A 15840-nucleotide genomic window follows, 5' to 3' on the forward strand; every position below is an offset into this window, starting at 1 on the left:
CGAAATGTGATGCGGTTCAGCTGCACATGGAATGTAATTCTTTCAGAGAAAGGGTTGCTAAACAGAGCAGACACAAACAGACATAAAAAAAGCAACGACTGATGTCAGTCTTTCCCATGATGCCACTGAAGTAAGGTCAAACTTGTTCCTGTTGCGTCGCGTAATGTGTAATGCACACTGTTGTCTGTGGCTGTTTAGACTGATTGTCCTTCTGCCTCCCTTCGTTTCTACGTTCTCATTACCATACTTGGCGATGGCATCTCTTGTCTTGTGCATTCTGTGTGTCCCATATCTCAGTGGCGCGTGTCTGTTGGCTTCTGTTCTTTATAGCCATAGGGGGTTGTTTGTTGCGCTTCCTACTGAATCCTGCACTGCTGCTGGGATTCATCAGGGAGCAGACTCATGAGCCTGCTTCACAAAATAAAAGTATAAGCACTCATTGAAGAAATGGATCTGCTTCCCCCATGCAAGTGTCATTGAGAGAATTACAGTCAGGATAGACATAACAGGACTTACTCATGAGATGGATTACATACCTAGCATGCATTGGCTGTACCTCAAGATTTAAGGAATCTTGAATTCTCTACAGCATCCATCCACAGGTAACACTGAGGATTAGTAGTTTCTCTGTTCAGGGTGCTAGGCTTCCAGCTCAGACTCCCTTTTGTGTAGTGTCTACCTTGTCTCTCCAAGAAAGAAATGAGCTCTCCAGAGCAAACAGACAGCTGAGAGACCACAGATTTGAGGCTAGACTGTCCTTCTCATATTGCCCAATCAAGCTGGTTTCACATTTTTTGCTTGGTGCACAAAAAACAAACAAAAAAAACCTAAGTGATACAACACATACGAAGTTCATTCCTGAATATTTACCAGTCCCACACTTGTTTATGCAGTGACCTTGGGAACTTCTAACCTCACCTTACAGGAAATATGTAAATAAGAATGTAGGCAATGTGAGCTTTTGATATTATTTCTAAAATCTTCTGATTACATACTGTCTTTATACTGTATGCATATGGGGTCATTTTGCCTGTGTTTGTCCTGTATATTTAAACTGACTCATTAGTCAGGTCACCCACAGGAAGATGTTTTGAACCTGGGAAGGGGTTGTACAGCACTGGCATGTACGGCGGGTGGGGGGGCTCATGGGGGCCAAAATGTGTGCTAAAGTGCCCTCTTCAGTGGCGAGGATGCGCTATATGTGCCCTTTTGTTCCTTTTCGCCCCTGACCTTCAAAAAGTCTGTGCACGCCACTGGTGTACAGCATATTGTTATATTTATGAGTCACTCATGTCCTCTTACAATTGTGACATTAATTGTACTCTATAAATAAATAAATAAATAAATAGCAAAAGCTAATCTACAATGACAGAAGTAGCTTCAAAGAAAGTGTTAGGGTTGATGTTGAGTCAGCAAGAGACTGTTCTGCAGTGGTGGAGGAAGGAACCAGAGATTTGACTTAAGTAGTAATACCAACCTGTAGAAATACTCTATTCCTGCATTCAAAGTGTTACTTAAGCAAAAGTACAAAAGTATTTGCATCAAAATGTACTTAAAGTATAAATGATGCAGGATGGCCCATTTCAAAAAAATACATTAACAGATTGTAGTTATTGATAGATTGATATCAATTTTACTTTAATGTCTTCTGATAAAGGTGTGGATAATTTTAATATCTGTGTAGCTTAATCTATAACAGTAGTTATTTCATTTGTTGATAGTATTAGTGGAGATAGTGGAGTAGAAGCATAAAATAGTATAAAATGTAATTACTCAAGTAAAGTACGTGTACCTCAAAGCTATACTTAAGTACAGTACTTGAGTAAATTAACTTAGTTCCGTTCCACCACTGCCGTTCTGCAAACTGCGGCACTTCTGTGGTCAGAATGCAAATCTTTCCCTGGGGAACGTTCTTGCAGTTGAAAAGGTTGTTTTAACTATGACAACAATCGTTCCCTAAACCTTACTGTGCACTTTAGTTAAGCTGAATATAAACCTTCAAGCTCAGAAACCACTACTATAAATATCTTTTTCAAATTGAATTCAACCATTTATATTGTTTAGATAGGGAGTTTCTTGGAAATAACAGTTCATGACTTGGTGTTGGTATTAAACACTAATGATAATAATAAAAATGATAGGATTCTTTAACCACCACCAAGATAGCCATGAAATATTGAAGTGTTTGGGCATGTTGTCCAAAGCTACAGTAGAGTTGTGAGAACATGAAAGTGGTTATGAAAACCCGGGCCTAATCCCAAAACATCTTATGGCAAAAAGTAGCTCTTAACTTGATGATTGAGGAGTAACTCTTTTAAAAATATGGGGATGTCAGTCCTAGTTTTTGTGCTTCCTCAATCTGTAATCTTAAAAGTGTAAAGTGGGTCAAGAAGAATCCTAAATCATTAAGAGCAAATCACCAATAATCCTAAAATTGCTGCTGCTGGCAATCCACCCGGAAATCGCCTCAATATTTTAGAAACCTTTAATGTTACAAGTGGGAAAGATGCATTTATTTCCAGGTATATATTTTCCCACACTTCTTTTTGGTCTTTTGCAGTTATCCCCATTCTACTTAAATAATGTCCTTCCTTTAATGCACCAGGTTGGCATGAAGTAAAAGCTGTGCACCTCTCATTTTACAAGACAGCCAATAACAATTTCATGAAATATGACATCATCCATAGCAACATGGTCCTCCTCGCTCTTTCTCTTAACATATCTTCCTTAGTAATATTCAATTTGCTCTGCTGCTGCCTTGGGCACTCACCGTTGGAGCTCATTAACTATGTCAGAAAAACCCAACTCACTAATCAAATCACACTATCTATTATGGGCGGGTGTAACCCATGACGACCGTGATGCACCATCAAAGTTGGCTATATAGGTCACATTGTTCATTGCTCTGATTGTTTGTAGTCGGTCGTAGTGCTATCCAATTGCATGCGGTGGTATTTTGAAATGCATGCGTTGGTGCCACCCATTGAGTTTGGAAGGTCTACCGCTCGTTGCCAGACCCTACGTCTGGATGGATGTGGGTCTGGATTTCCAGGCTCGATTTCAGCAGCTTTGAGAAGAGGTTTTATCAGGAAGATCTTAGCTAGGAACTTTTAGTGCTAATTAGGAGTCCTCCTAGTGGTGAGATCAAAGGTTTTGGAAATACAGCCCCTGCTCTATTCTCTATCGATCCTTAAAGTTTGATGTTTCCCTACTGTATGTGACACTCTTTGAGTACTAAAGAAACGACTGCCAGAGGACTTTTCTCTAGAACATGCCCCCACTCGCAAGAAGTAGAGTCATTTTTGTGTTAAATGATTTAGTCATTGAGAGCAGCCAAACAAACAATCATTCATGATGACAGTATACAGTATGTTAAGTAATGTCTTTAAAGTGAATCCGCTATGTATATGCATTTCCTGTGTCATTCTATGTGATACTGCACATCTCTGGATAAGAGGATGGAGCAAATCGCTTAAAATGTAAATGTGCTCTTTCCAAGCTGCTGGCAGGCATTTCTGATATTGGTGGAATTGCCTTTTCATCGGCATAGGATTTTATGTTTGACTTTTTTCCCTTAACAATAGAGTAAAGAATACTAGCAGCTGAAAAGACCATAACCATTATGGTATCATAGCAAAGTGGAATTGTGGGCAGTCTTACTGTTTCAAAAAGCACTGTTGGCAAAAGATTCCCTGCCTGTTGTAGGTAACCATGGTGTTCCCACTTCCCAGACACATTAAGCTCTTGTCGGTGACGTAGTGGAGACTCAGGCAGAGAGCTGAACAAGGTGTTCTCACCTCTGCGCTCCCTGCTCTTCCTGACCTTCATTAAAATGCCATGGCCTGTGAACGATTAATGCCGCTGGGATAACTGGAGTAATATGATGCTGATTAACCTGTGGATCAAACAAGCAAAAGGCGTTGGTTTAAGCAACTGCTCGACACTTGTTAAGTAACTACCCAGGCTGTGTGTGGGTGCTAATGAGGGACTACCTTGATAGTGTCATGAATAATAGATGATATAGATTATATAACCAGCAATGTGTGAAGATAAATGAAAACCAAAGGTAGGCATCTCCTACTGTATTCTTTGAGAGTATCAAATATCAAGCAACTATATTTCTACTTTAAAGTAGTGTGAATATTTTATAATGTATTTCCTTAATACCTTAATACTTAGTAATGAGAAAAGACCAAATACCTAAAGGTCCAATATTGTAAAAAGTGAGATTTCCATGTCTTTTGTTAATATAAAGCAGGTCCAACAGGTGATCAAGCCACAGAGAAATGCACATGGCCTGTATTCATGTAGTGTGTCTTCAAATGAGCCGTCACGACTTCTGTAGAGATGTGATGTCACAACTTTATATGTATAGATAGAAGTGCCACGGCAGTGCTGTTCCAGTCATTTTGGCTGCAATGACAGTGTAGAGCAGCAGAGACGCAGAGAGAAAAGCTGTGGAAGACCCAGAAACACTGACCACAAAGAGCAGACTGGGATTTTCTGGTATGGGGTCTCAAAGAGACAGGCGCTAAAACTGAGCTTTTCAGACAGAGAATTAATGCAGGAATATTTAGACATCTTCAGACAGACAGTATGAGAAAATCTTTTAACATTAAAGCATACAGCAAGCAACATGTTCCAGTAGAAACCCAAAGTACAAGTATGAACCTGAAAACTAGCAGAATATGGGACCTTTACAGATGCACTAATCAATATTTTTTTATTAACAATGGATCAATTGTGTAACTTGAAAGGGGTCACTGGTATTGACAAATCTACAAAGAACAATCACAAACTGTAGTCCTCCTATCTCTACTGTGCTTTTTAGCGTCTTTATTTAAGCTCATTGTTTTGGTTTCATGCCCACGTCTTTATTGTTTTGCTTCATCAGCCTCATATCCAGCCACAGGAGGCAGCTGTTTTCAGCTAAAAAGCTCTGACAAACACTCTGTAATGGGCTCTGTTCCGTTCAGCACACCACAGTTTGAATGCTCTGAATGACTTTGAGTTCCCTCTGGTAAACAGTTGACTACGTAGTGTGTGTCTAGAGCTTTTATTGTGAGAGTAAGGAACAGAAGAAATGAAGCTATCTGTGCTGCTTTTGTCGAGGTTGAACAGTCCTCGGGTTGAAGTACAGAAACAGTTTTCCGTCTGCACGCAGCACTTGTTGTCGTACAATCTTCCAAAGTAAACAATACAATGTAGTGATGGGTGAGGATATCACCCAACATTCAAAATAACAACTTTCACATGGAATTAATAAAAAGTAGCACTCCACATTCTGGCACATTCAGGTCATTTATGCACCCCAATAACACTTAACACATCAGACTCACTGCGCACAATACATTTACCCCCATTGTCCATTGTGCCCCCACTTGCTGAGGCATCCTTGATTATAGCGGTTCCGCACAAAACTGATGGAAATGAAGGCTCGTTCACGACATAGCATCAAGGTTCACAAAATTCCCGAACGAAACCAGTTTAAGAACCAGATCCCTGTAGATGGAAAAACGCTATATGCGCTGTCTGCCCAGCACCAAATGGTTGACAGAGGAAGTTTATAACTAGTTGTTAGAATTGAGCTGCTATGGAGCAAAACATTTTTCTCAGAGGTTGGTGGAGACTAAAATATAGCTTAACAGCGTGTGAATAATGAATCTACCCATAATCAGGTCAAGTGTTCCATATCCATAATCAGGTAGACAAAAACGTAAACTAAAATGAATGTGTCTTTGTGTCTGCTAGTTGCAGATAAAAGTAACTGTTTTCTAACACAACTGCCATTTCATAGGCTGATAATATGTCAATCCTATAGCCGCTGCCCCCATAGTGACTGAAAATAATAAATTAAAATATACATCAACACCAGGTGGATTGCCTTTACGTTTTAGTGTACCATACACTAAATTAATTTAGTATGGTAACATTTTAGGATTACAAAAGAATACTGTAAAAATAAGGTAAGAACTGCTTTAATGGTAAGGGGCTCCTACATAAACACAACATAGTCTGCCAAATTTACAAGAGCTAATATTTTATATTAGAGATTTATGCATTTGTGTTTTTTTCCTATGCTTTTATCACTTGTTTGAAATTGATCAATCTCGGAATCCATCTGCTCTCTATCTGACGACAATTTAGCCTCATGGGGAAAGGGCTAATATTTCAGGCTTTCCGGTCTAGCCAGGGGATATCCGCTTTTCTGAGCAACAGCCATTGTTTCATTATTATTATCATTGCTTTTATTATTATTTTATATATTATAAAGGCGGCAAAAACAGAGTACTGCCTTTGAATGCAAATAAATAATACCAAAATGTTAATGAAAAGCAAAATAGCGTCACACGATAGAAGATGGGTTACGTGATTGCTTGACTGCTGATGTGTTCGGCCTCATTTGCTCGCCACACAACTGCAACCAGAACATGTTCAAACGTGATTGGTAAATACTTCTAGGATTGCAATCCTTGTGCCGTTGCCTACAGCTTCTACATTCCTATGCAGAATCTGTTTATAGAGATTTGAAATGGATGTGGCCCCATAGAGAGCTGCATGGATGACATAGAGTTGTAGGACAATCTTGAAGTTGCCATGGTTCCCTTGACAACAAGCCAGTTTTTCCATTACAAATATTTAAATCAAAATCAGATGGAAGTTTTGTGGTTGTTTACTTTGTGCTGTGTTCATTTTTCTAAATAACACCCAAAGATGTTTTAACTTTCATTTACTCTTATTTGGTCTTGAATATTTAATGTTGCAGACAGATACTTTTTGGATTTCAGTTGCTTTAAGGATTAATGTTGAGTCACTAGGTTGAAGATGAGAAGCTGCTCAAGGTGTAGACTGTTGGTTAATTCATCAAGGCATTACCGTGAGTTTTTCCTTTTCCTGTACAGGAAAGAAAATATCCCCAATATAATAATAGAATTGTTTAATAATTGGATTTAGGCTGCCAGCTATGTCAGTTTAGAGTTTGAGCAACAATGACTCACACAGACCTATGGAGCTCACATTGTGGGTGTGGGCAGACGTTCAAAATAAGTCATAGTAAAGTGGATTGGAGCCAAACAAATGTTGAGTCATGCAGTTTTTGATAAGAGCTGCCTTGGTATATTCATAAATGTGTCAAACATAAATGCACATAGGGGCTGTCCTACATTTATTCAGATATAGATGCTATGTTTACATTAAGGGATTGTTTGTGTATTTGTCATCTGCCAAAGGTTTGATGTGGTAATATACATCTTAATGTACAGTAGAAGCTGTCTTATATTCTGCCCTGCCCTTTTTTTGTTTTTCAATTACTTTGGTCATAATTATAATTCCATTCAGAATGGCCACACTAAAGACCCCATAGGATGAATTCCCAGTGACTGTGGGGATCCCCTCCTAGAGTCATCATGAGGTTGATATTTTTATTTTTTAGTAACATTGCTTGTTAACTATTAGATGGGCTACCATTACATGGTACATATATTTATGGTTCTCTTTAGAATTAATCATTTACATCACACATGTACAAGTACTATTTGGCAGATGCTTTGGTCCAAAGTGACATACAGTACAAATGATGAATGTCGGGCCTGGACTAAAAGGAGGACTCAGATACAGTACAGAATCAAAGTTCAACAGGCTTTTATTCTGAAACTTCCAGCAACAAGACAGAGTGGTAACCAAATAGGCTATTAAACCTGAACCTGACTAAACCTGCAAGGCGAGAAGGAAAACAAAAGAAAAAAGGAGAAAACCAAAACCACACCAACGGTGGGATCTCAATGAGAATCTGAGAAATATAAAACTAATATACAAGAGAACACTAAATTGCACCAAAATGGAAAAAAGCAAAAAGGCTGAACCAAAAACTGTAAGCTGAGCTACACTATCTAAAAGGTTACAACAAAAAAATCACTCTACTCGAGGCACAACAAACGACAGAAACGAAAAACCAGTGAATATCAAAACTATACAAGACAAGGCGGATACTTAACAAGACGAGGCTGTGACGAAGGGCTTAGGTGAACGGCAGACGAAACAGTTAGCGGTGTGGTTTTGTTACCATAACCATATGGTTTTGTGTGAATTCACAACGTTAACCACGTTTCACATGTTTAAAACAGCGACCCTAGTGCAGTGTCATGTGTGATGCACAGGGCTACCCAGTGCATTGACAAGTGATGCTAAAGGGTTCTCACAAAACGGCAGTATGTGACGAGTTTGGATGAGGAGGGAAGTGCAGCTTACAGTTGCATGAAGCAACATGTACAAATTACTTTTTTGTTGAGAAAGGGCTAGAGAAAGATCAAGAAATAGAGAGAGAAAGAGAAAAAGTGTACAAGGGGGTAAATGCTCTAAGAAGAGGTAGTCCTTTGAGAGATATTTGACAGAAAGGGACTCAAATCATAGCTAAAGTCTATTTCGTTTGACCAGTGTACAACTGTTCCGTGCTTAAGCCCGACACACTGCCCAGCCACGGTCCGGTTAAGAGAGGTGGGCTTCAGCACGGCACGATTGCACGTGACCAGGACAAGCATGCGCATGTGTACGAGCATGAGCATTGGCGGCGGTCCTGGGACTATTTATATGTGACCGTTCCCCGCGGCGGACATTTGAAAAGATGCCGCCGAAGGGTTCATGGTTGTCTGAAGTTTGTTTTTTTAAGATTATTTTTCCTGGGCCACTGCGTCAGGACTTCTTGTTCAGTACATGGGGCGTCCACTCTTACCACTGAGCCACCAGGCGCCCCGGTGGTGGAGTGTTCACTGTAGCTTCGGTCAGATGAAAAGATCGGAGGGGTGATGACCTATAAGCAAGAAGCAATCGTGTTGCGGCCCGGATCGTTTAAATAGTGTGAGTGCAGGCCAGGGCTGGGCTGCGGGGGAGGAGGGAGGAGGGAGGCGGGGGGACAATCACGCTAAAGCAAGGTACGGATCATCCGTGCCAAGTGTAAGTAGACCCTAATTCCACCACAGAGGGACCCCGGGAGAAGAGTTTGCATTGAGATTTCCTGCAGTAACACTAGGACTTGTCGAAGTTCACTTGCAAATTGTAGTGGTCATAAAGCTGAATGAGGGGATTCAGGTTGATGTGTGCCGTGCTAGTGGCCACCATGTAGACTTGCGTTAGTGGACTGACATGAGCTGGAGGGCATTAACAGCAGGCCAGAGTTGAGATGAAAATCCTCATGAGTTTTCACTCATTAGATTAAATATGTGGATGGACTGGTGTTTCATTTTGCACACATTTTTTTAAAACAGTCCCTGTGTGGACGGGACTTTTAAGGAAGTTCTTTGAGCTGTAACCTGATGCTGTTTAACCTCATCCTACTCCCGATGACTAAAATTATTATGAGGCACTTTTGTGTAGCCGTGCTATCGTACTTCCTACTCTGGTTTTTTCAAACATTTAAAAGGTGATTCAACAGATATGCAGTTCAAATTAAAATGCTCTGAGGGAAACTGTTGTAATAGACTGACCTAAAATGCTGTTACATAGAAAAGTCATCATTTTTACCCCTGATTATGATTTAAGAAATGGTCAGAAGGTATAGTATTATTCCACTTTTGAATGTCAGGCCTATGGGGCAATACTTTAAATGATTTTCTATTTGCAGTTGTTATTACAGAAAGTTTTAGTTTCTTTATTAAAGCAATCAATTACTGTTATTATATTCCAACCTTCTCAAAAATTTCAATGCACTAAAGGAGGCCCAGATGGATTTCTGTTTAAGAGACGATTTCAACACACATCAGATTTACAGCAATTTACAGTATCTCAATTAGCGTATTGTAGACTGCTTCTCTGTTGCAGACATTTTGTGCTTCTTGCTGATAAGACTTGTGTGGTTTTGCAAACAAATATTGTCAGCTGCAGTTGGCATAAGAACATAGATTGAAAACATGTCACATTTCTTCTTCTTTACCTTGGATGTCCAGGACATAACCCCCCATTTTCAGAACGTGTGTTATTTAATATTTGAGTGATCAGGCCTTGAGTGTGATTCTCTTTCTGCTGCGCTACACACTGCATTGAACACACATGTTTACCTGTGCACACATGAGCACAAAAGCACCAGTGCATGGCAGGGCTCTGTGGCAGAGCAAATACGTCTGTTCCCAAGACAACAGCAGATAATAGAGTCATTATAACAGGACAAACAGATTACACAGTGCACCGCTGTCACAGACAACACACATCCCATCGACAGCATCAGAGAAATACTTAAGAGAATGTCTTGGAATAAATAAATAAAGTTAGAATCCAAGACATGCTTTTCCCCTTTTACTTAAGACTTGAACTAATTAATATTTTGTGTGTGCTTTTTATTATGTAAGGCAGTTGACTTGCATCAGAACTTGTGCAGCAGAGCTTTTTCTCAGGCAGGAAAGTAAACTGAAAACTTTGCGAACTTATCGTTTGTTTTATCAATCCATGATAGACAGTAGCCCATTGGACATTTTCTCATCCGATGTCACAGATTATAACTTCAAGTTAATAACCTCTCTGTAGGTCTGCAGATCATCTCACTGAGCCCCTGCAAATCCCTGTTAATCACCCTGTATATATTGCCCTGGAAATGTAACAACACTAATGAATGTTGGAGCCAAAGCCCAAACATGAGGGCTCAAACTGATATGACATAATTTCTTATCCTTTCAATATATTGCTTTCGAGGTTTCCTGTGCAAGGGGTGTTGGGTGTGTACCTGAACACAGGACTTTCGGCTATTGGAGGTCGTGTTCATGTCCCGGAAGTACTAAGCCAAACCATGACTTTTGTTCCGAACCTAACTAAGATGTTTTGATGCCTAATCTTAACTGTCACCTTTTATTGCCTAAACATAACAATCACCGTCAACTTTACTGTTTCGTAAGCTATCATAGGAATTTTTGTGCACAACTTTTCGTGAGATGTCATACAAAGCTGTGGATAACAATACGTTGCACATATACAGAAAATGAGTTGTGCAGTCTCGGATGTAAAACATCTCTGTTATCACAGACCCAGACTTTAGGCATCACAACGCTATCAACGTCTCGACACAGAAACACTTTTCAGGCACACAGGCACTCATCCGTACGTTTTTAAACATAAAAAGAGAATTAAAAATCGAATACAGTGCTGCAGGGATGACGTATTTTGGAAATCAGCAGCGACAAAAAGCTGATGGGATTTTAAAATAAGCTGTTGGTGAATAAAAAAACTGAAATCCCCAACAACAAAAAGCTAACTTTAGGGTACAAACAAACTACACTACCCACTAACTTTCAACTGATCTTGCTTGTACGGCATGATGACGTTTGTGGTCTTTTTTAGCCACTTGTTGTTTTTTTGCAAGATTATTTTTTGGCAGGTTTCCAAGCCTTTATTAAATAGGACAGACAAGAAATGAGGTGAGACAGAGGGGGAGACATGCAGCAAAGGGCCGCAGGTCAGAGCCGAACCCCCGGCCGCTGCCTCACCTTTACATGGGGTGACTATGTATGGGCCACCGGCTGCCCCTTTAGCCACTTGTGAGCATCATTTTAAGACATGTACAAGCTTAGGCTTTCATAAGTGGGGCATTTACTGACATATTTTATGTTGTAGAAAATAAAACGTCATAAAAGTGTATTATCCACAGAACTTATTTAAGGCATCTAACAAAAAAACCCATTCAAAATACCCATTGACTTTGAGACGAGGGAAGCAGAGGTGCAAAAATGCTAACCCACTTCCTGGTCTTAGGACATTCCTGCAGTGGATATCTGGCAGTTGGCGGCGGTTGAGTCCAAACCTACTGTAACATACACTTCAGTCTGATTGCAGCAGGGATAGACTGTTGACACAAACCTCAAATGACTCGTCCAAACCAAAATAGTCTTTAGTAGGTTTAATGTCCTAGAGTGTAAAACATAATGTTGAAAGATTATCTGTGGAGGAGATTTGTGGTAATCTGTCGAGTCATAGCGTACATCAAATGAAAGTTGTCATTTCTTCACAGCTGCTACTACAACACATTCTGTCCTAATTACTGCACAAGAACAAATTTAAGCAATACGAATCAATATCAATTAATTAGCTAATTTTGAGCAAGGAGGGAAAAAGACAGATGGCTGGGTAGAATACAAATCTGCCCTGGGATGTAATTAGAATTGACTAATACTTTTGGTATGCCACAAGCATGTTTTGCTGCATCTTGTTTCTGATGTTTACTTTGATGTGTCCTTCAATATTGTTTTTGAAGGACCGGTGATTCTGCATATTTAACTGCATTTAAATATACTTTGTACTTACCATTTTCCAGAGCATGCCACAATGTTTTAGATTGTATCCTGTACCCTCCAGAGAGCCAACTGGGTCCATTCAGCTATGAACTTGCAAAGACTGAAACTTTCTTGAAATAGTATTTTTATCAAAGCAGCATTTTTTTTATTTATCTTTTTTTTTTTTTTTTTTTTTAGAGATTTCAACCCTATCTCAGGGTTTTCATCAGTAAAATGAGTTTGCTCTGTTAGTAGGTAGTAGGTTACATACGTGATGTAATTTTAGTGACTAACTTATAAATGTACGCAAGTTAAAACATTGACTTTTGGTTTCACATGGGTCACGAACTGCAGTCTCCCTGAAGGTCCTGTGTTTGTTTGACATGTCCATTCCCCTTGACCTCTCCCCTCTATGGACCCTGGTTAGAAACATATTTGTGACACGTCAAAAACTAACATAATCCAGGACAAAATGAGTTTCCATTTAAACCTAATTGAAAATGAGACAGGCCTTCTTTTATAGTGCCACACAATGCCAAATCAACACTAGTTGGGGAAAGCAGCAGTGAGTAACATTACATTTGATGTTATAAAAAGCTGTATATAAATGGCTTACTCCAACTCATAACAGATGCCAAAACCTTTTGGATTATTTATTTAAATTAAGTCAAGTTCATGGTATATTGACAAATATGTTTTAGGTGTTGGATTCTTCTTCCACTTCCATTTGATCTTTCAGTGGTAACCTTATGTCAATAGATTTTTCTGTGAACCTGGCACCCACTTCAATACCAATACTTGGTCTGAGATATAATCAGTAGTTGTTCTTTTCCACCAGACACCAACCAGACTGAAGTGGAAATCATTACTTTTATTTGATTATAGATGATCTATCACTACTCCAAGAAGCATTAGTGAAATAAAACAAACTGTGCATCATGTAAATTTAGCCAAAAAGAAGAAAGCAGGGTTGATGGACAGTTTTTGACGCTACTTTGTTACTCTTCACTCACTTTGAAAAAAAGAAAACTTAAAGCTGCATAATTGTTTTTCAGTCAATTGCGGTCAACGGTAAAAGCTGAAAACACAGCATTGACATTTTATGGCCTGATAAAGTAGAGATGGAAAAGCTGTTTACACATGACATGAGAATTTATTTAGAGTCATGTTTCTGGCCACCTTGTGAATTTCCTCCTCCAACATTTCATTTCCTTTTTGTTTTGTTTTTGGTCTCCTGAGGGATATGGCACTAAATGCTCCACTGTGTTTACCGGCTTGTTGTATGCTGAAAATAGCTGCTAGGTTGATGAGAGCAGAATTCGAAACAATGAGCTAAAAGAAGCTAAAAAGGTCTGTAGATCAATGGGGATATTAACCCTATGTTCAAACAACTTTTTCTTTTAAATAAAAAGTTGCCTTAACTTTTTCAGTTTGAAGAAAGTAAACTAATACAATTTAGGACAAGACAAATACACATGTTGCTAATACGTATTAAAGTACTGAAACAGTTTGTTTTCTTTAAAATTCCACAGATAAAACTTTAGGCCGATAAGACACATTGCACATGCAAATATAAGTGCCCAGCGTGCTAGTGTAAATAAGAGGGCTAGAGGATTTTTTTTTAAGTGCATAACTAAACATATGCTCGAGTAGGTGGAGAGCCATATGGGAAAACACAGAATCAATATTTGAGAGTGCAAAACACAGAATGCTCCGGACATATCTAAAATAAATAAATACAGAAAAAATGCCATACAGCACACCGGAAATATGATGTCTCATTTGGAAGCCAGTTGTTGAGGTGATACACATGCCAACTGATGGTGGGTGTTTCTTGGCCATGATGTTGGTGTTTAATACCCAGTTATGGGCTGGGGAAGAGGAGTGATAATTCATTCGACACTCTTTTTTTCAGCCCTGCATATTCAAAAGCATTTCAGCTTCATTCATACTGTAATCTCCTGCAAAGAACATGAAATTATTTTTATTGCATTTCTAATATGATGAATGAATTCTATTGTTAGTCACACAGGTTGATTTGCAAACGTCTGTTTGTGTGTGAGTCAGCAGTCTGTGGTCTAAAGATAAAGTTTAATTAAGCTAAAAGCTTCATTGGCTCCCCCATGACTCCAATCCCTCCTCCAAATTCTTCTACCTCACCGGAAACTTCTCACTAATTGGACGCCCCACCCGCCATAATCTTTGAGCCCAAATAAGATTAATGAGCAGACACATGCACCTATTCAATATCCCTTTTGGCAGCGCTTGCAGTCTCTTAGGGAGATTTCTTGCTTGGTCATGTTTGTAAACACAAGCTGATCAGGGGCTTTTTGAGTAGTGGGGTAGTGCTTGTGACGCCACTCCCACTTTACAAGCACTTTGGTGAAACCTTTCCACATCACTAATTTCTGTCTGTCTGCTCTCTTCTCAGGCTATGGGCATGCAGCGCCGGGGACGGATGCAGGGAAGGCCTTTTGCATGTTTTATGCCGTCCTGGGAATCCCTTTGACTCTTGTCATGTTCCAAAGTCTGGGCGAGAGGATGAACACTTTTGTCAAGTACCTCCTAAAGCGCATCAAGAAGTGCTGCGGCATGAGCATCACCGACGTGTCCATGGAGAACATGGTGACAGTAGGATTCTTCTCCTGCATCGGCACGCTGTGCATCGGAGCCGCTGCCTTCTCCCATTACGAGGATTGGAGCTTTTTCCAGTCTTATTATTACTGCTTCATCACATTAACAACTATAGGCTTTGGGGACTTTGTGGCCCTTCAAAAGAACCGGGCCCTTCAGAAGAAGCCCCTGTATGTGGCCTTTAGCTTCATGTATATCCTGGTGGGCCTGACGGTCATTGGGGCCTTCCTCAACCTGGTGGTGCTCCGCTTCCTGACTATGAACAGCGAGGACGAGCGGCGGGATGCCGAGGAACGGGCCTCGCTAGCTGGCAACCGGAACAGCATGATCATCCACATCCAGGACGAATCGCTTCAGCGGGGCCGGCGGCGGCGTGAGCCATACCGGCCGGAAGTGACTGATTTGCAGTCAGTCTGCTCCTGTATGCACTTCCACTCGCATGACTTCGGCAGCTCTGGGGGAGGGATGGGAGGCCTTGGCTGTGCCTTCTCCCATCAGAACTCATTCAGCTCGCAGCTGAATCCCAATCAGTACTTTCACTCGGTTTCCTACAGGATCGAGGAGATCTCGCCCAGCACCTTGAAAAACAGCTTCTTCCCTTCGCCCATCAGCTCGGTGTCTCCGGGCCTTCACAGCTTCACAGACAATCACCAGCTGATGAGGAGAAGGAAATCCATCTAAACCTTGACACACACAGGACACATGAGTTTCCATGTTTTATACACAAGGTCAAACATTTCCAATGCTGCTCCTTACCAAATCTCATTTCAGCACTTTTCCCCCTTTTTTTGGTTGTGTGTAATATAAAAAGTATTCTTGGGAACAGATGAAGAACACTGTGCAGAACAACGTGGACACAATGGGATGCAAAGCATGAAGCATGGATGTCTATTTTTTCAAGAGATTGCTCCATTTACAAACACCACACAAGACCTTCCTTATTTCAGATTTATGGTAG

At 40.2% G+C, this 15840-nt stretch overlaps 1 protein-coding gene across 1 annotated transcript in view; it reads left to right on the plus strand.

Moving 5' to 3' along the window:
- Positions 1-15563, plus strand: part of kcnk9 (potassium channel, subfamily K, member 9) — a gene marked incomplete at both ends in the record, with an annotated part of 42184 nt that extends 26621 nt beyond the window's left edge. The window contains one exon of the mRNA XM_083925066.1: positions 14680-15563. Coding sequence (XP_083781192.1) covers positions 14680-15563 — 884 coding nt within the window. The remainder of the gene's footprint in view (positions 1-14679) is intronic.
- Between the last annotated feature and the right edge of the window lie 277 nt (positions 15564-15840).

Source organism: Echiichthys vipera (assembly GCF_963691815.1).
Source record: "Echiichthys vipera genome assembly, chromosome: 13".
NCBI lineage: Eukaryota > Metazoa > Chordata > Actinopteri > Perciformes > Trachinidae > Echiichthys > Echiichthys vipera.